A 26,635-nucleotide genomic window follows, 5' to 3' on the forward strand; every position below is an offset into this window, starting at 1 on the left:
TGAATAATAGATATAGACTGCTAATAAACTGCGTTCGAAAGCGGAGAATTTGTATCGATGTACAAAGCGCCCTCGGGTGGCTGGATGCAGCGTGAAGCCTCGTTCGTCTTTAAAATCCCGGAAGCCATCGGGGCAAAAAATAAAAATGAGCACATTGTTGCTAGAAAATGGCGCATAATTAAAGAAAACTCCAAACGATTCAATTATGGGACTGACGATGACGCTCGAAAGAAGCCGCGTCTGCCTGTGAGATAGTACGAGATGGATGGGCTAAGAAAAAATTGGCATTTTCGGACCCATTAAGGATTGAAATATTGTGGCACATTTGTCAAAGTTGGGTACAGGAGAGATTTCCATGTCTGTACAAAACTGTCCCAGATTCAATTGCTATCATGAAGCAAATAAAATTATATTAGAATAGCTTAACCAAAAAGATATGAAAATAAATTTGAAACGTTATGAAATATTGATAATTCTAAATGGTAGACATAAACATGACATTTAACTGCAATAAGCGATAACTTCACATAACTTTACACCAAATAAAATAATTTTGATTTGATTTGACAAATTTGATGGAGCTTGCATCTTGCGACATCGTGTCCATTAACTGATTATTTATTCCACGTTAGGTTAGTGGTGTATCTTGTTTGAATGTCTTGATTGCCATTCAGCAATATAGCATAGACGATGGAAAATGTATTATTCGTGCAAAAGGTCGTTCGCTTATTCGTTCATTTGGCTGATGATTTTCGTGTTTCTTTGCTTGTGTCGAAGATGCTTTTACTTAGGAAGATGTTTTCCCATCTTTGCTCTGACAAATGTCTCGGATATACTTTTCCGCCATATTAACATCTCCATTACCGTGTCCTTTCGCGAAGGAAGGAGAGCCATAGCGCTGACGGTGAAGTAATCACCCTTACTCCCGCTAATGCGACCCTACCAGTCGGCGACCATCGATTAATCTTACGCGAACTTCCAAAGCACCGATATTGCCTCGTTTCAATTTGATGGAACCCGAGGCCGTGGGTAGTAGAGCCAAATTACATTACCTATAACGAACGCCCACCGATGGTGGAAGAAAAAAATCCTGCTCTATGGCCTTAGGGCATTTTCTTGTATCTTCATCTCCGTGGCGTCCATTTCGGAGCGGGAAGTAAGACGTTTCTCCTGATGAAACAACAAAAAATTGATTTTAAATCCTCTGTTTTTTCTCATTTATGTTGGTATACACTCACAAAAAATCATATCAGCAATAGAAGCAACTACCGTCTCGAATACAGAACAGCCAAATGAAACGCACCAAGGGGAATACGAACGAAAGCAATATAAATAATGTATATACATTAGTCAATCTATTTGTGCCTCCCTCTGGTGCTTTCGTAGCGGGCTCGTTTCTGGTATTTGAAGAGTTTGCCGTACCTTACCGTAGATGACAATGCTATAAAAATTAAGTGTCTATTTTTAATTTTCCATTCTAAAAAGCAACGATGAGGGCCCTGCGTACTTTCTGCGTTTGCTGCAGGGCATATGATAATATCGAATATACACTTACTCGCACATTCAAACATGGCCGAAACAGGTCCCTCGAGGGGATCCTCTGGAGGCAATGCGCCAAAAAATGACAAACTTTCGCCAATAATTTATGCATGGAGGTCAAACTGGGCCGATGGACTCGCACGTCCTGTTTCGTTCTTCTTGATGCTGCTCCCGTGAGGAAGCACCGGAATGACCCGAACAAAACATTTCATTCTATTTTTTTTGCCTTTTCGTTTCGTTTCCTTCTCTTCAGCGATCACACAAAGCAAAGAAAACGGATGACCGATATGATAAGAGGTCTGGCGTTCATGTAATGGCTTTGTAAGCACATGCTTCATAATGAACTAATTTTTAATTCCGAACTCCAACATCATTCTTGACGAACAGTTCAATTCCCGAGCGACAAATTGGGTAAATGTTTTCACAGAACTTGAGATGAATTACAAACTGTTCCCAGAGCAGCTCCATGGAGAATCTGCTGATCAGTATAATTGAAACGTCAGGTAACTTAAGGACTTAATTTAATTTTAAATGAGAAAGCAAAATCAATGTTTAATAACAACAATAACATAATAAATTGACACAACTGACATTAACAATTCAACACGGTTAAAACCTATAACTCTGGCATTGAAATCTTCGCTAGTAAAAAGCAATGTTACGTTGCGTATGCGTAGGATGACACAGGCGAACATGGCAAATAGAAAACCAATCGATCATTGATTTGTGGATCTGGAGTTGGGGCCTACCGAAGTGTACTTCCCATTTGCTTTCACTGTCTGTCTTAGGGATCCATCTCGCCTACCAATCCCCAAGCAGCATCCAGCCTGGAACAGCTAACACTTATCAGTGATTGGTTCAAACGTCGATTGCATGAGCTCGTTATTGGGGAGAATTTTGCCGATCGATAAAGTACGAGCCTTTCTTCGATGGAGATTCAATGAAGCTAGAACGAGCGAGAGATATACTGCGCGAGCAATGAAACGAGCTGTTCCGAACTTTTGGAACTTGCGCTCTAGGGACCAACGTTTTGTTCAATGAAAAAAAAAAAAGAAAAAAAGTCCTTTCTCCTGCTGAGCTTAAATGATACAAGCAAAAACGGGTTATAAAAGAGCCTTATACGTGGAGTCCTATGGAGCGACATAAAATCACAAGAAAATGGCGAATCCGTTGCGATTTATTCAGTATTAGTTTACATGAATTTTCTGTTGAATAAGCGGTCTGAATATAAGTATATTAATAAGTATAAGAAAAAGTATTTTCCACGATTTACATATTTCTTGATTAAACACCTCTTTAAAAACCAACAACAAACGCCGATAAACCTAAGATGGCTTTCGTATTCGCTGTGTAATCTTTACTTTGTTCGCATTCAGAGTAAACAAGCTAATCCGTAGTATGGTACACTGGTTTGCTTATCAGAGTCTAACAATTTCTTGGATGCCTCTGGCAACGAACATTGCACTGGAATTCATCCAACTAAACATCAGCTCCCATTAGCCGAGAAACAAGTTCACCTATCAGATTTTTTGTCAGAAGCATAATAGAACCGACCGACCCTGCCCACCTTGCGTACTACGTGCAGGCCCCCGCTCAATCCCTAAGCCCGGGCAAATCCATTTCATCCGCGAACGATGGCGAGCACTTGGGAAGGTGAGTATGTTTTTTTTATCATTAACAACCTATCACGAGGTGATGAAGAAGGCGGAGGAAGAAATCGGTCGAGCTAGGTCATGCTTCCACTCGGGAGAGCCTTCGGCTGTGGTCTATAATTTCTCTGCATAAACATATACGATCCATTGTGCAGCGGCGGCAAGAAGGAAACAGCGACGTCGGGTGTGACAAGAGGGTTGTATTCGAACCAGCGACCAAAGATACATACCGCGATGCTCCGGTTTTAACTTGCCGTGTTTCACTGCACAGAGGTTGGCCGGTCTGCGTTGCTACCGGTTCTATTAGCCTGGAATTAAAAGTCTGCTTTCTTCGCCTTAAGGATAAGACATACAATTTTTATAATTCATCGCGACGGTTCCGGCGGAAAGAGATGCCATGCGGGTCTCAACAGATGTAAAAAAATGAAACAAACAAAAGCAATGTCTCTGAAAGAATTCTGATGATTGTTTTTTTACTCACAGGGGCGAGTTGTATTATTTGGTTTATTATTTATTAATGCTACTAACGCGACTTTTCGAGAATAAGCTGGTTAGAGTTTGTTCTACAGCATAGCCTTAGTGTGGCGCTAGTGAAGAAAAGTGCAGTGCAAAACGGAAAACGCTCTCATGAGTACAGCTTGTACGAAGGAAGTGCACTATCCAGAGCGAACCAAGCGTCCAATGAAATGCGCCACCGGGCGTCTCCATCTGCCGGATTTTTGTTTGTGACGAACGATTGTGGATCCCGCAGGTGGCGCTACTTTTCATCTTTATTTGCCTCCATGGAGCCAACTGACAAATGTGCTGGTTTCAGCTACCCTAGCCGGTGAACGGAACGCTACACCCTTTTCGCCTGGAGAAATCTCGAAAATTATTTATTATAATACATATGCCCGCCTAATAAGGACTCACCGCTGATAAGCCGAAGCATCGAGGCAATGAAAGTGGAATGAAGCACCAGCAGATGGTCCCTAAGGCTGGATGAATGCAGTTGGGTATGACATGGAAGAAAACCCTCAGCAAGCAGAGCTGCAGAAGAGCACACAGATTTCGGCACACGCGTGATGGTAAACGCATGCAAAAAAAAGAACAACGACCAGGACAAACAGGAAAGTAAGCGGAAAATTTGTTCACTTCATTTTTCCTTTCAGCTTTCTCGCGCGCTACTACACCATCCAAGCTGTCCCATTACGCGGGTCTTTCAGATTGCAGCGTAACATAAAACAACCAGCATCAACATAATCATCAGAAGCGTATCATACACCCTCGTTCTTTCCTCCAACGACGAAATTAACCTTCTTGCGTGTGCAACAACAACGTGTGCGCTGCACGTATGGATATATGCTACGTCGTGATGCTATGGTTCCCGCAGGATGTACCGGAACTGAAGCTTCCACCCGTTCCATGACGTGATTATCCGAGCTGAACATTCCCAATTAAAAATTTGTTTTTCTTTAGCCGAACAGAAACAGCGCCGGATGACAGAAAACGCAAAGAACTGCTTCATTCTTCGCTGGAGATTCGCCTGAGACATTTGCTCGACTTTTCATATCGAAGAATGAACCGCTATGTTTCGGAATTCTATTTTAGATGCTATCCGGATTAAAACAGATTGCAGAGTCGGTAGGTTGTTCTTTTACGGAGCGGCATTCTACACGCTCAGCTGACAGACGGCAAGAGCGAGCGCATCGTGTTTGTTCTCAATCACATAAAAATAATAAAAAGCATACAAATAATTGTGTTATAATTTGGTCAGGTTAACGTAAAGCAATTCCTTGAAGGGAAACGTTTCTTTTTTTTTGCAGTATGTTCACACATACACCGAGTACGCAAATACTTTCTCGATAATTGGCTTTTTTTAAGAAAAAGTACTGCAAACGATTTTTATCGAATTTTAGAAAACTGGTTTAGTAACACAACACGTTGAATATTGTTTTAATTGTAAAGCTAATGTTTTGCTACAAATTGAAAAGAAAAACCGTAACGGAACCTCCTTAAAATGCCTTCATGGAATCGTGAAGAGAAAATGTCCTATAAAGTGAATCGTTTATGTCGAAGATACCAAGAAAAGGGTAAATAACGACGTGAAGAAAAAAACGGTATTACTTAACGAAATAATAAATAGCTTACAATTTCGTTTGAATGCCAATTTATGCACCCTTTCAGGGTTCCATACCTCGCTGTGTACGTGTTGATGCGAATCGAAGTGAATCCTTTGGCCAACTCTTTTGGTTCCACAATCACTACTTTCCTACCGAGAAGTGGGATTGTAGACTCGGGGCTCAGCCCAAAAAAGAAAAATATGCAACTCGTCTTTCGGGGGAAGAATTTTATCACGAAATTTACATTTTCTTTTCTGCCAAGAGCACCCGTTTGAGTTCTTCTCGAGCCGTTGCTGAAGCCAATAATCGTCCCTCTCGACTTTCACCGGACACGACTGCGCTCTATTAGTTCCTTTGGATTCCAGCGTTAATGTCTCGCTCTCTAACTGCTGTGTCCTTCAAGCACTGGTAAAATCACCGAATCGTGTCGGCGTTGATGAATCCCTTCTAATTTTGTTTGAATTTCACACCTCGTTATGATTTTTCTCCATTTCTTCTAAGCCTGGTACGCGGAATTGGAGATTGAACGTAAAGGGAAATAAGTTTTTTTTCCTCAATTGTCTGCAAAAAATGTTCCTGATAGAATGCAGGTAAATAAATAAGCAACGTGGCTCGCTCGAAAAGCACACCGTGGATAACGAGAAACTAAATTAATTAAACCCAACTTTTACGGGTGAGAAGAACAGTGCGTAGTGGGTGAGATAAGCATTTACGCGTTTACGCCATCATAAATAAGTTTTCACTTTCAATTGACTTCCGCTGGTAGTCGATTGGTATTTCAAAAATAAAGCGAAAAAGTATGACAATAACAACGTTGATTGAGATAACTTAAAGCAAGGCATTATTTTTAGTAAAGCAAAATTGTTTTGTTACACGAAATTGGACTGGGTATAACGTATTGGTCGTTATTCAATGCCGTTTTGTTACATACGGCACACTTTTTTCTCCATTTCCTCCCTCCTCATTTGTTGCATGAGAAACAACACCAAACCCGGAAACGAAAAATCGAGCAGTAATTTTACTCTCAGCGCGAATTCTAACAATCATTGACGGTGCGCAAATAATGAAAGAAGACAGAAAAAAGCGCGTTCAAAACTTATGGGACGCAACAGAGTAAGAGAAGTGAACGGAAAATATAATTATACCTGTTCTGGGTGCACTCTCAAGTGGCGCGATAAAGCGGGGTTCTTTGCTGTTTGCCACCACGTCTGATTTCGTCGTTGTTACGGTGCGCCAGAATAATCATAACCACTGGCCTGCAGAGGCGGTGAAAAATCACATCAAACAAACAGGGTCGCGAAAGACAAAAAAGGAAATCCAGGAATCAAAAAGGTGGTAGAAAACACGCCCGCCCCTGGGAAACCGCATAGAATGAAAAGGAAAGAGCGGTCCGAGAGAGGCATGGTTCTAGTTTCCTCGAGCTCACAAGATGCAAGGGATATAGTGAAGGATTCGACGATACTCGAGACATGGTTCGGCCTGGTGAGCCCTTGGCGAGTTCCGCTCAGGACGCTGGAAATCGCCGGTGAACAGGATGTGTGTTGGTATAGATGAAATTGGTTTCCGTCGCTTGGTCGCGAATGTTGCGCCTGGGCGCAGGAGGACCACTGGCTTGGAACACATTCACAGGAGAACCGCGGAAAACACATTCCACCGGCACGCGGAAAGTGTGAGCAAAAACGAACGCCAACCCGCACGAGTATGTACTTGTGCATGCATGAAGGCCTCTTGCGCGTTCCTTTGACTTCCGCAAGCGGATTTTTTTACCGTCGTCGTGCTGTGGCCATTGTGGTTACCTCCGTTGTGGCTTTGGGTAGGTGATCGGGGCCTTTTTCTCAGATGCCAGACCGAAGCCACAACCGGAAAACCGGAACCGGGCAGAGAGGTCTCGGTCGGCAATAATTATAATCATAAATCGGTTAGAGATTTGTAGCAGCCAAGTGCGACAACCGTCGTTTATATTTTTCTACTCCCAGCGCGATCCACGAAGAGGCAACACACTTCAGTGCGTCATCGACGGGTTAGAGCGTAGGGTGGGCTCAAAAAGCATTTGAGTAATAAAAAAACACCAAAGCAAACCCTACGACGTTCCACCGACACTGTCGTCAGTGTGACCTCATTGAGAATGCTTGCATGTTCGTGTATGGCTGTGCACTCTCAGCATAAGTTTGCGATAGACCACAACTGAAGAAAAAATAAATGAAATTTCGCAGCATCAAAAACCTACCGGAAATGCAAACCTGCACACACAAGAAGTTTCCGCTTGTAAGCATGCAGGTGAACGAGCATAGAGATTATTTTGCTACAGGATGAAAGAGCACTGTAAAAATTAGAATTTTCCATTTCATTGAAGTTTTACGGCTGCCCAACTAGTCGCTGGATATTTATCATCGTGAGAAGTAATCACCATGAATGAGAGATTAGAGCATATAGCTTTTGCAACTTGTGTTCATTGAACGCTGCTTGCTGCTGCCTGAATTATATTTATATGTTTACAAAAATCGTTTGCTAAAAAGGTCATCTACGCAACGCGACTCATCGACTGACCTTAATGTGAGAATGAAACATGGAGTATCTAAATAGTACTCAATACACCCCAGCGATATCCCTAATTGGATTGTGGATCTCACTTGGAAGCATAAAAGGAAATGTATCGAAACATTTTTAGCACCTTGGTTGGCCAATAAGAGGCACATTTTATGCTGTAATCCTTATGTCCGATAACATCACGTCCTAACAAAGAAGAGCAATAAATAAGAGCACCAATTGATGGGAGGGCATTGAGGGAAAATCAAATCAGCATTCAGCAACGCGTCCACAGAATATCGCCTGTTCTTTCTCCATGACCGACGCGTTTCCCAGGAGACACAGTAGGAGGCGTAAAAAAGGAACCACCAAATGCACCCCATCCTGCCCAGCCTATTATCCGTCCGGAAGCGGATGTTGTAACAGATGTTTGCCCATCATCCTTGACAAATGGCCTGTGAATTAAATTGGTTAATAGATGATGGATACGTATCAGAAGCGCCTCATCCGTGGAACCGAGTTCTGTCCTGCTTTTTGATGATCGAAGAGATAAGACGAGGAGCCATAATTCGGCGTACTACTTTGGATCTCCTGTCCACCAGTGGGCCTCATTTATGGTTCGGCGCAGCATCCCTCGCAGGAGGTCTGGTCATGATAGCAGAAGGCACTCAACTTTCTAAGGTGACGTTGACCATAATCATAATAATAGATCATTATATCGTTAGGGAGACCGGCAAAAAAACATTGGCAACACCGCTCGTGATGAGGAAGTCATCACGGATCGCTTTCCATTCTTCAGTCCCACAGTCGTAACGACGCGCGTCACGGGTAACAGCCAATGGGTCGGTCCTGAAACAGGCCCAAACGGGTGGCATTGAGATGGAAAGACATTTTCCTGGCAGCGAGAAATAAATTGGATCATGTCGGACCTCGCTTCGAAGGTGTTAGAAATGTTCCGACACTAGACTGCCCTTTAACGGTCGATGATGCATATATGATTGAGAATATTGTTGAGGCTTTGCGTTTTGCTAGGCGCTGTAGTGTTACTTTATAATAATACAGCTTCTTGTCAGGACGCTGCAAATGCATCGCCCTACATAAAAGAGGACGCAAGGCCGGTTAAAATACCCAGCATTATTGCACCCAGTTACCAGAAACTATGACATTATTTACGATTATTACTTCTTTCTAGGGCATTGCCGAGATAAAAAAGAAAGTACGCATCTCACGAAATCTTCGCAGATTGGACGTACTAAGGCACCAAGGATACAATTTTCTGGTTTAGTCTGTTGCACATTTTTCAGATGAAATGCATCGTTCCGTATTCTTCCGAGGCACCGGTAGAGCATTATACACGTTACGGGTATGAAAGAACGAAGGGGCTTTTTATGTAAATTGGTTTCATTTTGGTTGCCAAGCGAAAAGGAATATTTTACCGCCAGACTAAACACGATTTACCTTTGGTTCAAAGTTCATTTTTTGTGATGAAACACCAGTGATGAGTTTTTAGTAGTACTTTTACTTGTTGCGTAATTTTAGACAGGTAGAAGGGCGAAGCGCATTAAGTGTTATTTTATAAAGTGTGTTAAACGTATAAGCTGAATTAGATTGTTCGTAGTATTTGGTTTATGATTGACTGAACTGCTGCATTACGGTTAAATTAACCTTGTATTATGGAACAAGCAAATGTTTGGATTGATTAATCCAATATGAATTTTTGTAGAAATAAAAAGAGAGGAACAAATTTACAGTACTTCAATAGGGCTGTCACATAACATCTATCTTTTCTCCTAAACGTAAATTGTAAAATTAAAACTTAAAAAGATTTGATACTACTACAATGATTAAAACCCGTTCTGTTTCTTCAACTAGATATCATTGAATACATACCAAACATTGATAAAGCTCGGGTAAAATGAATTGAATAAACATTGTCTATTTTTTCTATGGATAAGATTTGACCGAAGAATTAATTCTTATGGGAATTCCTAGTTGGGCTACTGTCTCAATGAGGCTAGGTTGGAAATTCAGTTTTACTTATTTCTTTTCTCAACGTAGCAAAAGGTTACTAAGCAACACTTGCGGTGCCGTTTACTGCTCCTGTCCCGCGGTCACATTCGTCTTATCAAAGCACCATTGTGTTGTATCGCTACCCAATGCGTAAAAAAGTTCTTCCTCATAATTTAAGAAGAAGGTTGCTGAAAGAATAACAGCTTACAGAAACAGAGCTGCACAACTAACAAGTTTTCGTTTCTTTTAAGGTCTGATTCAGATGCTCCACGTTTGCTAGCCAGGGGAACGAAATGGAGTAGAGCAACAAGAACGATGTAGAAATATGCCTGCTTTTGATATAAAGCAGTTGTTCTAAATACTACATTGTCGCAGCGTTAGGACCGCTTATCGAGCCCAGCATCCCTCCTCCCATGTGGTGCTCAATACACAAACGTCACATATGAGATTGAGAACGTTGCCGCCCTGCTCCTCGAACGAATATCACCCGAACCATATTTCCCATTCAGTCAATCTTCTCTATCCAAAATTTATCCAGTCAGTTCATCGAATGGCTTGGATGCGCCACAAAGAAACCAGATTTGGGACGCTGGGAATACGCGAAAACCACGCTGTGACAATCGGAAGGCAAATAAAAAGACGCCTCAAGACAAACGGCTGCCATCACTTCACTATTTTCTTACAGAACATTTTCTCTGTGTTTGGCCCTATATTGAAGATATTCTTGTGGTCGTGGAGAGACGATAGCGTGAATGTGGAAATGTTGCTTCTTTTTCAACGTTTCCTGGCCTACGTTTTTGTGTTGTGAATGTGAAAGTGCGTAATCTTATTGGAACGAGAAACTGTTGAAGCCGCACAACTCAACTCGTCAGAAGATGAAATTCATACGCACTGACCGCACACACGTGGCAACAGATTTTTCGAACGTTCCATTGTGCAAGGCGTATGAATAGGCACAGCATGAATGGACAATTGCCATTTTCATCGCTTTCCATCGATAAGAAAGTTACCGCTTCTGTAGTAGCAAAAAAACATAGTATTTGAAATATATTCAAGGTGACAGTTCAATATTTGGTCTAAAATAAATTTTATACTTAAACAAACCAATCAAAGCCAGCAAGAATATAACGATACTTTCAGTTTTAGGTACATCAAATAGTATTAGGTTACTATCTTAATGTTGTTTAAGAAGCAGTTGATAAATCCAGAAAAAATTAAATATATCATAAAAGAAAATTGAACATCTTATGTTTGCTAAAAACTTCTATATGTGACACCACATTATGAGTATAGTAAACACCTTTGAGTATGAGTTGTTGTTAGAGTTCCACTCTTCTGAAATGCAAAACATTTCCTTGCTTGACATTTGATGACCTATGGGAAGGATCAGGCATCGAGAAATAGCTCGCGACACCCCTTGTGAGATAATTTCGAGAGTAGGTTGCCTTTATAAACGCAACCACATGGATGACCAAAGTTTCAGCCCATCCGCAGTGTCGGAGTGAAACGGAAGCAGGAAAAGGCATACTGCTATGAGCCTCGACTACGTTTTGAACACCATCCAATGGCTCTAGACTCACCGTGCAAGGAGTGTGAGAGTACCGGAAGCCAAAAAGACAACAGTAAATATATCAAAGATGCTGAAATGGCAAAGCATGACACAACGTGGTGCATGCTCTCCTTAACTTCACCTACAATTGCATCGCTTGAAAGTGAAGCGCATGAAGAAATGGTGATTCAAACGAAAAAGGAAACAGATCTCCAGAACGAAGGACAAAAAAGGGCAGGAGAAACGAAACTTCAGAAAAGAGGGAGCATAAAAGTGGAGTGATAATTTTTAAAATATTTCAAAAAGAATAACCAACCAGCAACAGCAAGCAGGCTGGCTGCATCCTTGGGTGCTGTGTGTATTTTTTGGTGTTTTTCTAGTGACAACAAATCCAGACTGGAGGTGTAGTTTCTTTCGGTACTAAAGCACATGGATAAGGCTAACTCGGCTGGAGTCGCATCCTGGAGCGAGAAGCGAGTAGTAAGAAATGGGAAAAGTTCCATTCATACCAGTAGCCCGGTGCAACACGATCTCCACGCGGACGAAGGCTCAGGCCGTCGGTTTTTGTGATCAAGAAATACGTGCACAACTATCCCCCGAGAATCGGAAACACCGAACCCAGGGCGGAGTGGTGATGCGTCGAGGAAAGAATTATTTTATTATTACGATGAGTGTGGGTACAATTTATACTTTTGAGATACTATTATTAGTACATTTGCGAAATATCTTAATACTTCCGTAATTAAGGCTTTCTGTGGCCACCGTTCTGGTAGGCTGGGCTGAGATTGTTTTTACTGCTTCCACGATTTTATGGGCAGCTCAGCTCATCGACTGGAGGCGGAATTTTGTCGTTATTCGTGACCGCGTACGCCAGCATCACGCTGATGTGTTTTAATGTCACACTAAATCCAATGATCGACGTGACATAATCATTATCACCGCCCAAAGCATATTGATGGACCTAACAAAAATTGCCCGTACCCATGGCCGGCGAGCCCTCGACGAAATCTGTACAAAACGGAGCTGAAATGCCGGTAGAATGCGGATATTTAGCCACCGGATGGTGCCGACATCATGTTACTGTTCCACAGCAGCCGACTTTTTCCGCGTCCGAGCCATGCGGCGGCAGAAGAGTATTACCTCGGGGAGTTATAATTTTATAAATGGGTTGGGGATGAAAATTTATGAGCCCACTGCTATTCGCTCGTCGGACATAAATTTGTGAATGATAAGCCCGACCTCACTCGGGCACACACAACGTTAAGTGATACACTGTTCTATTCGAGTCGCGGATAATGAAATCTGAATATGGTTTAGTCGATGGGCCATAGTGTTGGAGAAAGTTGTTAACATTTTCAGTTAGAATGATTTTATATTTTTACTTGTGCCTTGCGGTAACCTTTCGTGACCATTATCTGTCATTCATAGTTCAACACACTAGCAGCGAAAGAATTAAAATCCATTTTTCTCTGAGTTACTACAACTATGGGTGTTGTCATTAAAAATTGTTTATTTATCATGATGCAAATTGAACCAAAATTGCCTGCAGTGTTAAATTATATCGCAACGTCTTTTGATTACAATAAGCCACAACAAATTATCTTTAGCCTGATTTATGACAGCTACAGAGAAATCTTGACTCTATTAAGGATGGTTTATTAAAAAAAATATTTCGTTATTTATCACATCTGCCCCGTTTCTACTTTCAGTTCTACTGCTAAAAGCATTTGAAATGACGATTTCATCATGTCGGCCAACCTTAACACTCTCAATTTGGCAGCGCTGGTAAATGATACAATTTTTATGGATTGGCAGGACTTTGCCTTTTATGGATTGACTAAAAAAATCCAATGTGATGACCCTGGGGCGCACGGTTGTTAATCATTACCGTGGTCGGTAATTTGCCCATGAGGTGGTGCCAGAACGTCATAGATGTTGAAAAAAGCAACATAATCGACCTCGCGACGGAGCTAAAATGTCACTTTGTCCGGGAGAGGTGAGGATTGCCGAAGAGGATGGTTAGAGAAAATCCATTATTTTCAAACTTTCCTTCTATGGTCGTCGGTCTTCAGCTTTGGGTGTTGGCCGTAAAGTAATAAAATTTCCTTCCTATAATTTAAATCATTCGCACCGAATGAACATGCGGAGGAGGGAAGGAGCAATCCACGGGGTTTGAAATGGAAATTCGCTTTCGTATTCTTTACCTCGGACCACAAGATAACACGCTCTTACGTTAACGAGGAGCAGTGGCTCGAATCGCTACCGCAAAAAAGAAAAAGAATAAGAAAATAACGTAGAAAGCTAATGTAAAAAGGTAAGGAAAGCAGAAGGTAAAAACTCCTACAGGGCAGTGGCGATAGGCAAATTGGACGAATAATGAAATAAACCACAAATATTCCTGTCACTATGAGCGAGGCAAAAGGACTTTTCGTTCGCGTTGGCATATAATTTGAGATTAAGGCCATAAAAGCTAATTAGACCGATAAATAATCCATTATTATTTGATTAATAGCCGTCATTGAAAGTTGCTCAGAAGCATTGGGAATAAAAAAATCCCTTGAAAGAACGAAACGCGATTTTGAATTACTCATTTGCCCGTTGAATAGCGACAGTTCTACCCGACATCAGCAGAAACCTTCAAATAACGGTCAATCCTGCAAGCTGGTGCACGTCCGAACAAGATTCGCAAGACCGGCTGGCTGTCAGCATACCAAGCAGCATCACCGTCGGTGTTTAGAGGTTATGTTTTGATGTTGGTAAACGATCCAGTAATATAGCTAAATTATTTACCTGATGGCTAAGCTCTTCATGTTTCCGAGATGCAGCGGCACGCCAATTCAGCACTATAACGCAACAGTTCTTCGCATTCCATACAAACAGCATATCATCTTTGGATTCCACAAGATTCTGCGTATGTTTGCGGTCGTCAGGAGAACAGTCTCTGGCCACTTGAAAGAACTTCGTTTCATTGAACCCGAAGCTATCCGTTTTTGTAACCATGATAGCACACTATTTTCTAGCACTAAGCCAAACAGAAATACGTTTAAAGGTATAATTTGTAAAAATTATTAGGTTTAAAACAAGCACGGCTTTTAGCGGCACATGTACCCAAAAACATAAACAAACTATTGTAGTGGTGTGCCGATGGAGTCAGAACGACCGTTCCGCTCCGATCCGAACGGTTGGAGTGGATCATTCCGAACAAAAGTAACAATTTTGTATCATGAAGCTAATAAAAAAAGACTTATCGTGCTCCTTGATGGATTTCTATAGCAAAATGCATGATTTTAAATTTAAATTACTAAACATAAGCAATACGCGAGTAGATAGCAATCTTCCGTTGGAAGTATTAACATGCACTTGCAATGAAATGCAATGCAATTTTGTGATTTAGATCGACATTTTCTGTTGTTAATCGAATATGTTGAGCATGCCCTAATGGTATGAGACAGTTATACTATGTTTTGAAAATTTTTTTTCTTATGTTGAACAAATAATTTACTAAAATTGGCAAAGAACAATTATCCAATACTACATAAACATTACATAAACAACATCATCTTTAACAACGTAAGTAACAATTTAAATTTTTCTTCTAAAATTTGAAAGTAAACGTTGTATTTTAATTCTAAATTACAATTTTGAGTATTTCAATTGAGTATTTGCTGTACTGGTTTTTATATTTTTAAATCGTTTGAATTTTCCCATTCCATGTGGTACAAGATTGATCATTGATTTGGATTTAAACAAACGTGTAACATGCATTGCAAAAAAAGAATGATTTCAATCATCTCTATCTTGAAACGTATCATTACGAAACATCTGAGGAACGTAGCGTTTTAAAGACGCTTGTTACTGTCTCGAATACAGCTTCAATTACCTAGTTTTTAAACAGGTTTGAAAATTATCTGTGTCTGTGCAAATATTTAAATTATTATGGTATCAGCGCAGTTTAATTGACTACTTAAGATTCAACTGTTCATCTTTTACAGTATTCTGTAGAATTGAAAATGCACTGTACATTGCAAGATATTTAGCATTATCTCTTAAAACCAATGTGAATAGCAACTTTTGTACTTATGGTTTTGATAACTCGATTTTTAGTTATGATTAGGTAATTCGCTAGTTTCTGTAGTTTAAGACCTTTATCTGAGCATGAAATAAGAATACTCGTTTATGTAATAGACGACTTGCTGTGTGTGTATGCACGATTTGATAACGCTTTGGCGATTTGTAGGCGAAATGAATAACACGAGGTATAGGTGCATTGTCTGAAATTGTGCAACATGCACTGCTTATACACATGAATTACTTCGGAAATATGCTCTAGTATTTTTGTATAATTTGCTCATAGGTTCATGTAATCAACTATTTGTCAAGCAAGTACAGTATTAACGATCAAAGGCCTCGCATATTTGGAGGAAGGGAATATGATGATTGAATTTTGGTCGATCCGTTTCAAGGATTTAAGAGATGAATGGTTCTACTACTATCGACCTTTAAGTTACTGATGTACGACCGGATGAACTTCCATCGGGTTTTACGTCATACATTGATAATGGTGAAATGTGTGTTGAAATACATAGATTTATTCAAGACGCATCGTGCATCAATTTTTCTTCCTTCCGGAAGCACATTTATCAGGCTAGAGATGAAAACGAGAGCAATTCCAAACAAGGGCTGGATGTCACTTTTCCGTTGACATTCATAAAACATATCTATTTCTCCCTGATGTATTTTTCTCGGCACCACCTTGCCATCGACGACTTACCCTCGTGTACGGAAAAATGTGGCTGTCGTATTTCACCCACCATTGTTCATTGAGGGTAACTGGAGGAATTGAGCATTCAGGCCTCTCAATCATCAATCCATCCATTGTAAAGTGAGCCCTACCGAGGGATTATTTTTACCTTTTGAGACGGTATATTCCAAAATATATAAAGAAATATGGGCGAGAGCCACTAAAAGAAACAGCAGATCCACGTTCTTATGCTGGTGATTTCAGATTGTTCACGTTCGTCAGCGTGAATGACATTTATGACTTAGTAATGTTTCCGAATTTCGTGCGATTTGGTTTGGAGTGATTCTTTTGGTATATTGATGAACAAACGTCAGGATTGTATAATTCGCGGGCCAAATTATTTTGCATTCTAGCACATCACGCTTTGTAAAATGAAAGAAATATGTTAAATATTTAAAAGATTACCGTGTTGTATCCAGTGTCAAGGATTGTATTGAAAAATGCTGCAAAGCAATGAAAATAAATACATGTGAAAGCTCTGTTTGTTTAATAAAAAAAATCTAATTTTGTTTACGGCTTAATGAATATAAAGTGACATCAGAGTTCGTTTCGATTGATCATTTGTGAGCCATTCAATCTTATGGGAATGAAACAAATCGTCTTTTTTGGTCCTCATAGCCATCACTTCTTGCAGTCGTTTTCTTACTACGTGCGGAGACATGAAGGAAAGCAGTTTGCACAATGCACATGGTGCACCGGTCTCAACGCACGTACTTCTACATCATGTTGTTGCCTTGCAATCCCCAAGCATTGATTGCTTTTGGAGAAAATAGCACCAACACCAACGATCGTGATCGCCACGTTGCGCTTGCAGCACCGTTCGATTGCATCGCGATCGCAGCTCGGTTGCATTCAGTCAATGTGCGACAGTCGGCAGAGAAACTTACCGGCTGAGCTGCTGCGACAAAGAGCGGGCAGATTAATTGTGCGAGTGGCTAAAGTTTGCCGAGAGTGTGCGTTCAGGGATTGCAGTAATTTTGGTGCCAACAGTGTTGTTTTCCAGCCTTCACGATGTATCGCATAGTGACCGTTTCTGTAGTACCGGTGGCATTGGTGCTCTTGTCTCTGACCAAAACAGGTTAGCAGCAATCATTTTCAAGGTGGCCCCTTGCGGTCAACGATCACCAGGAAGTGATTGGGAGCTGTGGTGCGAGATTTTCTTTTCTTATTTCGTTCCATCTTCTTGATCCCCAACCAAGGACTGGCGCTTGAGTGTGACTTTTGCTATGGTGAGGACGATTGCTCGCTCGGAATCGACGTCCCTGTGGTAAGGTGCGATGAGGATGCGGTTCAACTGACTAACAGCAGCTTGGCCAGCTTCATTCGACCATTGCGGACTACGTTGCCAACAGTACATGAGCGGTACGAGTGCGTGCACGTGCGAGCCACTTCTGTCAGCGGCCACGTGTTTCTGTTTACTCGCGGATGCGTTCACCGGTTGGAAGGAGGAAGAACTTTTTGCTCCCTTCCGTATGCCGCTTTCCAGGGATCTCTCGAGTGCCTGGCCTGCGATAAGGCCGATCGGTGCAATAACATTCCCGTGCCTCAGGACTCGGCAGGATCTAGTGTACGACAGAAGCTTTCGCTTGTTTCGCTGATGATCTGCGTCCTGTCAATGACTTCTCTACTCTTAATGGATAATGCTTTCAGGTGATGAATAAAAAAACGCACTCCTTACGAACCTTGTTGCGCATTGCAATTATACAGCTTCGTGCCGGATTGGCGCACGATCGCGCAATACCTCGCAGGCAAATTAATACTAACTGTGTATGCGAAATTGAGCCGGTACGCGCGCGAGACCGTTGATCCGTGCATAATGTCGCTCTAATAACTCTCACTGTGGCTCGAAGGGCCGTTTCGAGGCGCTAAGGGTCAATCGCGATTGAGAAATATGGCTGCCCGGTGGAACGCCGACGGGACATGGCGCTGATCGGGCTCAATTATGTGCCGTACACTTGAACTTTGCCAATTAGTTTGCGCTTTACGTAAGAGCTCACGTAAGATTAACCTGCGGACCACTCTACGCCGGTAACGACGGTCGGGCCAAAGACCACGGTGGGTGCTCCGGGTCCTACGGAGCCAGTTGTCTTACTGTTGTGACGCACGTACGCGCCCTCTTACCGCTGCGCTGTGGACAACTCATTTTACCGCGCCCAACACCACCAAGACGCAGGTCTGCTCAATCAATAAACATATAATTAAATTCAATCAAAACAATGCGGCTTAAAACGGCGCCCCCAGGGTGGGGGAGATAAACGTCAACCGTTCGAACCGGTTCTTGTGCGAAGAGGGGTTGCAGTACACACCGACTACCGAGGTTTTGTTGTCAGAGGAATATGAACGTGTGGGACGCTCGAGGACCTTCAAAGTTTGAACCACGATTCGCCGAGACCGACGGCGCTGGTGATGATGATGGTGTTGAAGTCTGCATGATTACGCTATCGAGGACACCGGAAGCTCCGGTTCTGAATACCGGGAAGATGGGGGTAGTTTCTTCAGGGAGCTCTAGCTCTGTCCTTCCTCTAGGTGGGTGAGAGGATAGATTTGACGTTCGAGTTTACGTTTGGTTTTTGAGCGGTTTGTTTGTATTTATTAAACAAATATCGCATTCATAAATCAAATCTCTCACATCCAGGCACGGTCCTTTCTCGCTAGGCGAATCTTTTCCTGTTGCCGCGGTTTCCATCAGTACCCAAACTCAAACCCATCCTTAGCCGACTGTTGGTGGCATAAGTTTATCGAGCGTTTGTCGTCGGTTTCCGAGGCCGTTCTCGCTGGCATGATTTCCGGGCAAGCCCGTTCTCGTCCTCTCTAAATAAAGGACTACTCGCCAACCGCGTTTTTGCATCCTCGTTGCCTCGTTGCGAGGCACCGTTGGTCTTTGAAAGAGCAAAGTTCATCAGCACTAGACGTCATTCTCGTTTGATAAAGAAGCAATTTAAATATTCTATAAATTCTCCTGATGCTCTTCGACGACACGTACGCGCCCCCTTGGGGAGCGCTTTCGAGTCACACACGCGAGGCACATCATCATCCTGCTTCTGCGGTACCTCACATCCTAATTCCGAAAACCTTTACATCGAAGAACACCCAAGTAGGATACATTCTGATAACGGTCTAACGGGTACACCAACATAGTACACATTTTGAATCATTATTGCGATACCACGCGATGAGGAAAATTACCTATTAAAGTTGAACCAATCTGCTTTCAATGTTGGTTGTTACAAATGTGCGCACAGTGGAATGTGTCCAAGATGTCGCCTCAATGAAACCCGTTTGTTGGTGGCAAAATTAAAACACTGCATTTTGCAAAAGAAATAAAAATAAAGCTTTTGTTAGGCGTTTTTGAGTGTTTTTTAAATACCTGTATGTGTTATAGTCATTAACATTCGGTTCGGTTCATAGTGCCACGGTGGGATCTCGTTTCATCTAATTACCAAAGCTGGCTGTGAAGGAACTTGATCATAATTTATTATCTCTCGGCGTTACCATCCCGGGTGGTCTTTATGCTACCGTGAGATTCACCATACGCACCTTGCATCGATAACTATCTGCTTGTCGATACTTGAGACAAGTAGTTCTGCCACCCACTTTACGCTTGTCGTCTCGTACCGTGGCGTGTGAGACCCTTGAGTTACATGCGTGCAAGGATCCGCTTGGAAGGATGTCCGGATGGCTTGCTCGGGACGGCCCTAATCGGATGATGGCACTTGCGAATCCGATCAAACGCAACGCCTAAGAGCCCTGTTCTGTTCGCCGGCGCACCGAAAGGACGGCAGGACGTCACCAGAAGAAAGAATCATTGCACACTCGCCACCGATCTCGGGGGTTCAGACGGTCGTGCAACCTATTCCGGACATCCTGAATTCATCCTTCGTAATTTTCAGAGACATTCATCTTCTCGAAATAGCAGAAGCTGTCCATACGACGATGGGCGCTATTCTCAAGCGCAGCTCATTCTGATTTATGACTTCGGGGTTCCCAAGAATAACTTCATCAGTCGTACCGTTGCGCGCGAAGGAGTCGCCTCTGATTTCTTCGAAGCCAAGCTTGGTGGAATGTAAGCAAAGCAAAGAAGGAATGGTGATATGGGGAGTGGGTTCCAAAGCGCAAACTATTGAGAGCGCATGTGAAGGTGGCAGGAGCAACTAAACGCAGAAGCAGCTCTAGATCACCCAGCATTGACGTGGAAGCGTCTACGTGCTCACCGAGCTGTGTTGATTCGTAATAATAATAAGTAATTATTTATGCCTCAATAGAAAATCACGAATCACACGAGGCGTCCTTTTCGAGAAGGAAGAATGGCGTCTCGCACGTATGGGCCGGCATGCAGGTGCTAGGCAAGTATGTTTAACGGGATTGTACAAGTCTGCAAGGACGTCAAGACACGAGCGACTGTGCGGTGAGGCCCAATCCTTCCGAAAAGGGTAAGGTTTTGTTGTTGTTGAATGCCATCGGGAAATTGGCACAACAAAGGACGGCTCGCATCTTCCCGCGCTCTCCTGGTTCCCTTCGCCAGTGCCAGCATAAACTGTCAAAACTAAAGCATCCGTGTTCCGTTGGTGGGTGGCGTTGTAGTGGAGTGTTGTTTCACTGCGCGTCAAAAATGTTTTCGAACGTTGATGATAATTAATTCCGACGCTAGTTGTACGGAATCGTATGCATTTAATTTTGACAAGCGTGAGTTTTGCCGGTCGGCCGTTCGGTAAACAAATGAATACTAAATTGTGCTGCCGGTGCGGTAGCAAAGACTCGCATGGGAAGGATGCGTAGAGCTGGGCTCCTGTATTTCGCTGATTGATGAGGCCATCTGGTATGTACGGAATCAGTGCAAAATTCCACCAATCCGTCAATACTTTGATGTTAGGATGTTACTTGCAAAAAGAAAAGAGTAAAATAAACAGAAAGAGGAATGTCTTTACGAGTAATGGTGCTATAAATCAAATCAATTGTTTGCCCATACAAGCACGCGCCGTAACCACGATTCCCACCAAATTACATTCCTACCAGCAAGTTATCCAACCTAACGGCTTGTTATCCTTTTTCCCGGTATGTATATTTCACGGACGTTGGGTGGTCCGGTAAATGGACTTGGTTTTCTTACCGGATACGATTTATATCCTATAGGGCGCCCGTACAGAGCTCCTTCAGAATGTGGCCGAAATTGGTCGTAAGGAATCGGGGCTACCAAACAGCTCGTTTGCATGAGTCGATCTGATTTGTTCATCTCCGATGCCAGTGTAAATTGGAGGTAGGGCATGTCTTGGGAAATCTTTTACGCCAGTCTACACTCGCACCTTGCAGCCAATGCCAAGACGAATTGGTGTAAAATCTCTAATGTATGTCTGGTGCTAAGAATAAACAATCCCGCGGCCGTGGTTAGGCTGATATATGAAAAGTTAGAAGAAGCGTATAAATATCCTCCCCACTGCCTCGGTCCGAGCTGCAGCGACGTCGAACGACGTTTCAGTTGTCCTTTCTGCCTTGTTACTGGTGGCACAGCACCAGGATGTTCCCCCGCTGAAACCATAGGACGTACGTGAAACATCCCACGTGGTGCTGTCGGGCCATGCTCCGATTGATAGAGGAGGAGGTACTGAGAAATATTAGTTGTCGGAACGTGTCAGAGAAATAGAGAGTAACCGAACGATAGAGCGCATGAATTAAGGAGGCCAAATGGGCGAAAGAGAAAGAGAAAAAGGATTCCCAACCAACGTGCGCACGCTGAACTAGATTTCTCAGTCCTAAACCACATTATATTATTAAAGTTGTTTATGCTTCTTATAATATCAAATTAAGAGTTGGAGATTAGTTAAGATAAAGCGCATATAAATTACGATAGACTTAAATTGATTTTTGCTCCGGTAAAGCGGATGCTATTCCACGGCTACCGTTTACGGCTAACCGACTACGGTCGGTGTAGTTCCTTGTGCCCTTGGTGGGTGTTGACTACATGATACGTTCGGCGACACGGCATGTTTGAAGGGGCTAACAAGAGGCAGCGAGCGTTGCGGTCTATTTGAGTTGAGTCTTCTTCCTCAGAAGGTGGAGCTGAGATGGCCAAAGGGTGGTATGTGGCCATCGAGCGCGTTGGGTAGCGGCTGAGCCCGCGGAAAGTTTTGTCTGGCAGCGATGTGTCTAATGTTACACCCGAGGTGAGTTATAGTGGCCATGGTGGCAGGAACTTACGCCACTTCCTGCCACAGCTACTGGGGAATTCGTGCTGCCAGAAGCAATGTTCGATTGGAAGGATCGAGTTTCCTTATCCTTTTCTCGCGCCGGTCAGGCAGCCGCTACCCGGGAAACGGTGTTTGCCTTTGTTTGGCTAATTAATTATTTTAATTATTAATATGAATTCGACGCTACCAGACCATGCCTTGATGAACCTTCGCATGCTCAAGCGCGCGTATTTTGGGTAACGCTTCTTCAACACTGTTTATCAACCCACGCAGTAAGGCAATGGCACAGGTAGTCACATAAAACATTGCACAGGATCACCTGAGATATTTCCGAAGCTTTTGTGCTTTCCAATGTGGTGCTGATGATTGACTACACTACAAGGGCAGCCGTTAAGTTTGTTCTACGTAGGGTGTGCTGGAAATATTTCCATTGTTGAAAGTTTACGGATCGAATAGGTTTGCACTTAATTTGAATTGGTAATTCACGGTAGCATGGGTCATGTTATGAAGATTAAGAGAGAGAGAGAGAGAGAGAGAGAGAGAGAGAGAGAGATAGAAAGAGAGAAAGAGAGAGAGAGTGTGTGAGAGGGAGAGAGTGAGAGATAAAGAGAGATAAAAAAATAGTAATGGAAATTGTGATTGTAAAATGTAATTTACATTATTTCGAGTCTGTACAACCATCCGGGAAACGCTGTTGATTTGTGATTTGCGATTTGATATTAAATATGTTTTTCAAGGTTAGCAATCAATTGCTTAGAAGCATGGACAGCAATCAGTGACTAAACCTCTATCAAAGTTTGAATTTTTTAAAGCTGAAACTTATTTACTAATAGGTTTGAATGGTTGTACATATGACAAATATAAGCAAAGCAACCAGAAGTAGTGAACGTTCAACAGCAAGGATCGTGACCGCTTGCCAAAGATGGCTTCAGTAGGATTGCTCTTCTCGATTCTCTTGTTATTGAATTGCTTTATGAACGGTTCGTTTTAAAATATTTGGTATCAACAAATTTTCAACGGAGTTTTATATTTTGCTTCTATCCATATTCAAGGATTTGCCACCCAGTGCATGCATTGCATTTCGCAGGGAGAAGAACGTATCTGTGACGAATCAGGAGACGTGTTGGAGTGCAATGAAGAGCAAGCGGAGAAGTATGTTCACATTTTTTTGCGCGTGAACAAAAATATGGACATAACGAAAGCTGACAAGTCACAGTTCAAGTGTTTTAAATTCGTGGTTCCGGGCGAGGAAACATTTTATTTGAAAGGCTGTTCTTTCGCGAACCTCCCAATATGTGATGTGCTACAGGAAGGAATGACCTGTAGTACGTGCGATGAAAATGATTGCAACAGTCTGTACTTCGAGAATTATTACGATGATAGCGGTCATGCTGATTCAAGAGACTCATCGATCCAACTAACCGTAGCGTGCATGACGGTTATTAGTTTGTTTTATTTATCTGTAAGATACTAAGCACAAGTGCTATCGATTTCTACACTCAACTTGATACTGCGAATGCACCGATTACAGCGACCAGGCTTAACAGAGCTCTACTGAGCAGGCCTACACTGTCTGGGCGATGCATGGAGTGCCCAACGTTGCGTGATGAGCAATTCAAAGAGCCATTGATGTCAAACGTCGGTTGGCTGCAAATACTTTTCTGACCCGCTGTGCATCCCTGCACGGCGAATGCATTATTATCATGGCCTAGTGGACGAAGGATAGTTGCACTTAGATAGGTTGCTGTGAATATTGGCCGAAATAATTGGCCTACTTACCTTGAATCCTAAATTTTACGTCGACGCAGCTGTACACGCTTACGATTGCAGTGAATTCCGTCAAATCTTCGTAAAACACACTCAACTCGGTAACCGTTTGATTAACAATGGAAGCGGTGCAAGTAACCTTGGGAATGCTTTGGTTTGATTCGCATTCGTCAACTCCAATGCAGAACGGGCAAGATGTAGTCAAAACTACCGAATGATCCAATGAACAATGAAAAAATATCTGGTTCAATAAAAAAGCTCTATTTGCTCACATACAAAAACCTACCATTGTGGCAGAACACACTCAACGCACCAACTAACACTAAAAAGCGAAACATTTTCAACGACTTGCTGCGGAATGAACTACGACACTACTGAAGCTACAATGTGCTAGTTGCATTTATCAATCGTGTGAATATTGAATCTCTTTAAACACTCTAGAGGTTGGCTTAGTTATCTGTTAGTTGCCGCACTTTGAGGCTAATGTTGCAACCATGTGGACTTTGCGAAATTGATAAGAAACACACGCAAGATTGTATTACAAAACGTTTGAGTGTTCGAATGCACACAGTTTGTGTTAGGGAGCATGACTAATATGCCAAACAAACGGCACTCTAAATTGACATCAAAGAAGATGATTATAAATCGTGTTTTGAATTAAGTTTGCACCTCTAGTGCAGCAATAGGTTAGTTAATATATGGCTATTTTAATTCTCTTTCTGTCATACAGTTTCGTTTTCACTAATGCTCCGAACTCAATCACACGTATTCCTGAATCCTGAATATAGCAGAGAGAAATACGGAATTATAGTACCAGATGCGTGCAATTTTGTAGATCTAATCATATTTGCCACTTCTGAGAGCTTGTGGAAAATTTCGTAACATGGACGAAGGGAATTTCAGGCCTCATCTAACAAGGTCTTAGTGCAGGGACGGTTGTACAACAAATCGCTGAACGAACCATTGGTACTCATACTTTGCCAGAAACCAGGACATCCGTTTTTTCCATGTTCTTGCCAAAATCGGCGGCCACACGTATCGTTTCGTACGGCATCGGTGCATGGTGATGAGTGTATCAATAATAACTGCGGTTTGATCAAGAGCCGCTCTTGGTGTTGTCTCGTCCGAGCAGAGCCGCTTACGGTGTTGAATGTGTGTTGGCCCGTCCACTCGGCACGTGTGAGACGGATATTGGTTGATTCGTCGGTCGGAAGCCACACTTTCCAAACGCCCCTCTTGTGGGAAAGGTAAAAGAGCAAATAATTGCATATTTGAATCCAATCCGTGTCGATGCGCCAGCACGAGGTATGCAGAACGAGTGGCTCATGTTGAAGGGGCGTTGAAAACGTTGTCATCGTTGGTTTCCGGTGGGCTATGCTTTACGCTGGGGGAATTGGTTTGAGTGTCAATTTTCCAGTTGCATGGCGTCCTTCCGATTTCACCCCAACCATCGAAGCATCGCGGTCAGTGAGGTGTCTATTTGCCTTTTTCATATGCTCGTGCAGGTGGTATTGGCCGGTGTGCGAATGTCCGGTGTTGAGTGTTTGGTTTTGCCATCGGCCATCAAATATGTAACATCTCACGCACAACCCCCCGAGCCCATTGGACACTGCACGGCTAATGCTGGAGCACGCACAGGGCAGATTGAGATCGGGTTATTGTATTCGATGGTTATATGCATATTTTACGATCCATTCTCGGTGGTGTGCTTGCAGTGCACGATGGTGAGTGCTGTCCGATGACATCGAATACTGGCTGGTGTTGCTGGAGATGGGATGGTGGTTTTTATACTGATTTTTAGCACTTGTTTTATTTTGCATTTGTTCTACAGGTTTGTATTTCCGTTGAATAGGGGGTCATTTTGGGGCCAGTGAATTAACAGAAAAAAAATAAAATCTGTTGCTGTGTGTTTTCTTGTTCATGCCATTCACGCCAACATTTTGCTAACAATAAAAGCAGCACAATACCAGATAAGTCGTTTGCTAGGTGTCGGCTTTTGAGCCCTTGCATGGACTGTATCGAATGCGAGTGAACAAGATAGCGCCGTATTTGATTGAATTGAACGTGCTGGTCTGCGACGGAATAAATAATTCAGTGCTGTGAAGTTGATAATGGGAGATTCAGTTTGATTTATGATGTATGATTTAAAATTAAATCACTTAATTGGTTTTTGCATATTCGATTCTGCTCGGTGAATGCAATCGAGCACAAATGTGCCCCTTATGTATAGGTCGCTCATGGGTCTGGCTGTGGATGATGCACGATTTGAATGACACGCATGTTCAATTTTATTTCGCACGTAATTTGTCAAAAGGGCACCAAAAATTGGTCAATTCACGTAACAAAAGGGCGACAATAGATGGAGAAAGAAATAAAGTAGTTAACCGAAATGGCTCATTCGATTGTGGAAAATAAACAACGTATGAAAATGTTGATGCGAATCCCCGATAGCATTGGAAACCAAACAGACAATTGCAATAAACGTTTATAAAAGATGCGCACTGTTT

The 26,635-nt window shown here is 42.5% G+C and overlaps 3 protein-coding genes across 3 annotated transcripts in view; 1 reads left to right on the forward strand and 2 right to left on the reverse strand.

The window, feature by feature from the left end:
* Nucleotides 1-14,378, reverse strand: part of LOC128730974 (nuclear pore complex protein Nup88) — a 46,836-nt gene extending 32,458 nt beyond the window's left edge. Inside the window, exon 1 of the mRNA XM_053824069.1 lies at nucleotides 14,169-14,378. Coding sequence (XP_053680044.1) covers nucleotides 14,169-14,378 — 210 coding nt within the window. The remainder of the gene's footprint in view (nucleotides 1-14,168) is intronic.
* Nucleotides 14,379-17,063: 2,685 nt separating this feature from the next.
* On the forward strand, nucleotides 17,064-17,839 carry LOC128720718 (uncharacterized). The gene is made up of 2 exons (XM_053814410.1): nucleotides 17,064-17,257; nucleotides 17,379-17,839. The coding sequence occupies exons 1-2, from the start codon at nucleotides 17,191-17,193 to the stop codon at nucleotides 17,831-17,833; spliced, it is 522 nt and encodes a 173-aa protein (XP_053670385.1). The 5' UTR covers nucleotides 17,064-17,190; the 3' UTR covers nucleotides 17,834-17,839.
* Nucleotides 17,840-23,793: 5,954 nt separating this feature from the next.
* On the reverse strand, nucleotides 23,794-24,487 carry LOC128720766 (uncharacterized). Its single transcript, XM_053814460.1, has 3 exons — nucleotides 24,415-24,487; nucleotides 24,141-24,335; nucleotides 23,794-24,069 (listed from the first exon to the last, which is right to left on the reverse strand). The coding sequence occupies exons 1-3, from the start codon at nucleotides 24,464-24,466 to the stop codon at nucleotides 23,861-23,863; spliced, it is 456 nt and encodes a 151-aa protein (XP_053670435.1). The 5' UTR covers nucleotides 24,467-24,487; the 3' UTR covers nucleotides 23,794-23,860.
* Nucleotides 24,488-26,635: the final 2,148 nt, after the last annotated feature.

This window comes from Anopheles nili, chromosome 2, assembly GCF_943737925.1.
Source record: "Anopheles nili chromosome 2, idAnoNiliSN_F5_01, whole genome shotgun sequence".
Classification (NCBI taxonomy): Eukaryota; Metazoa; Arthropoda; class Insecta; order Diptera; family Culicidae; genus Anopheles; species Anopheles nili.

Bases quoted from the DNA above. Each gene is read 5' to 3' on its own strand.
- LOC128720766 (XM_053814460.1), bottom strand. From the start codon at position 24,466: ATGTTTCGCTTTTTAGTGTTAGTTGGTGCGTTGAGTGTGTTCTGCCAC. The intron at 24,336-24,414 runs GTAGGTTTTTGT...ATCATTCGGTAG, and splicing joins GAGTGTGTTCTGCCACAATG to TTTTGACTACATCTTGCCCG. The intron at 24,070-24,140 runs GTAAGTAGGCCA...TTCGTCCACTAG, and splicing joins CGTAAAATTTAGGATTCAAG to GCCATGATAATAATGCATTC.
- LOC128720718 (XM_053814410.1), top strand. From the start codon at position 17,191: ATGTATCGCATAGTGACCGTTTCTGTAGTACCGGTGGCATTGGTGCTC. The intron at 17,258-17,378 runs GTTAGCAGCAAT...TCCCCAACCAAG, and splicing joins CTTGTCTCTGACCAAAACAG to GACTGGCGCTTGAGTGTGAC.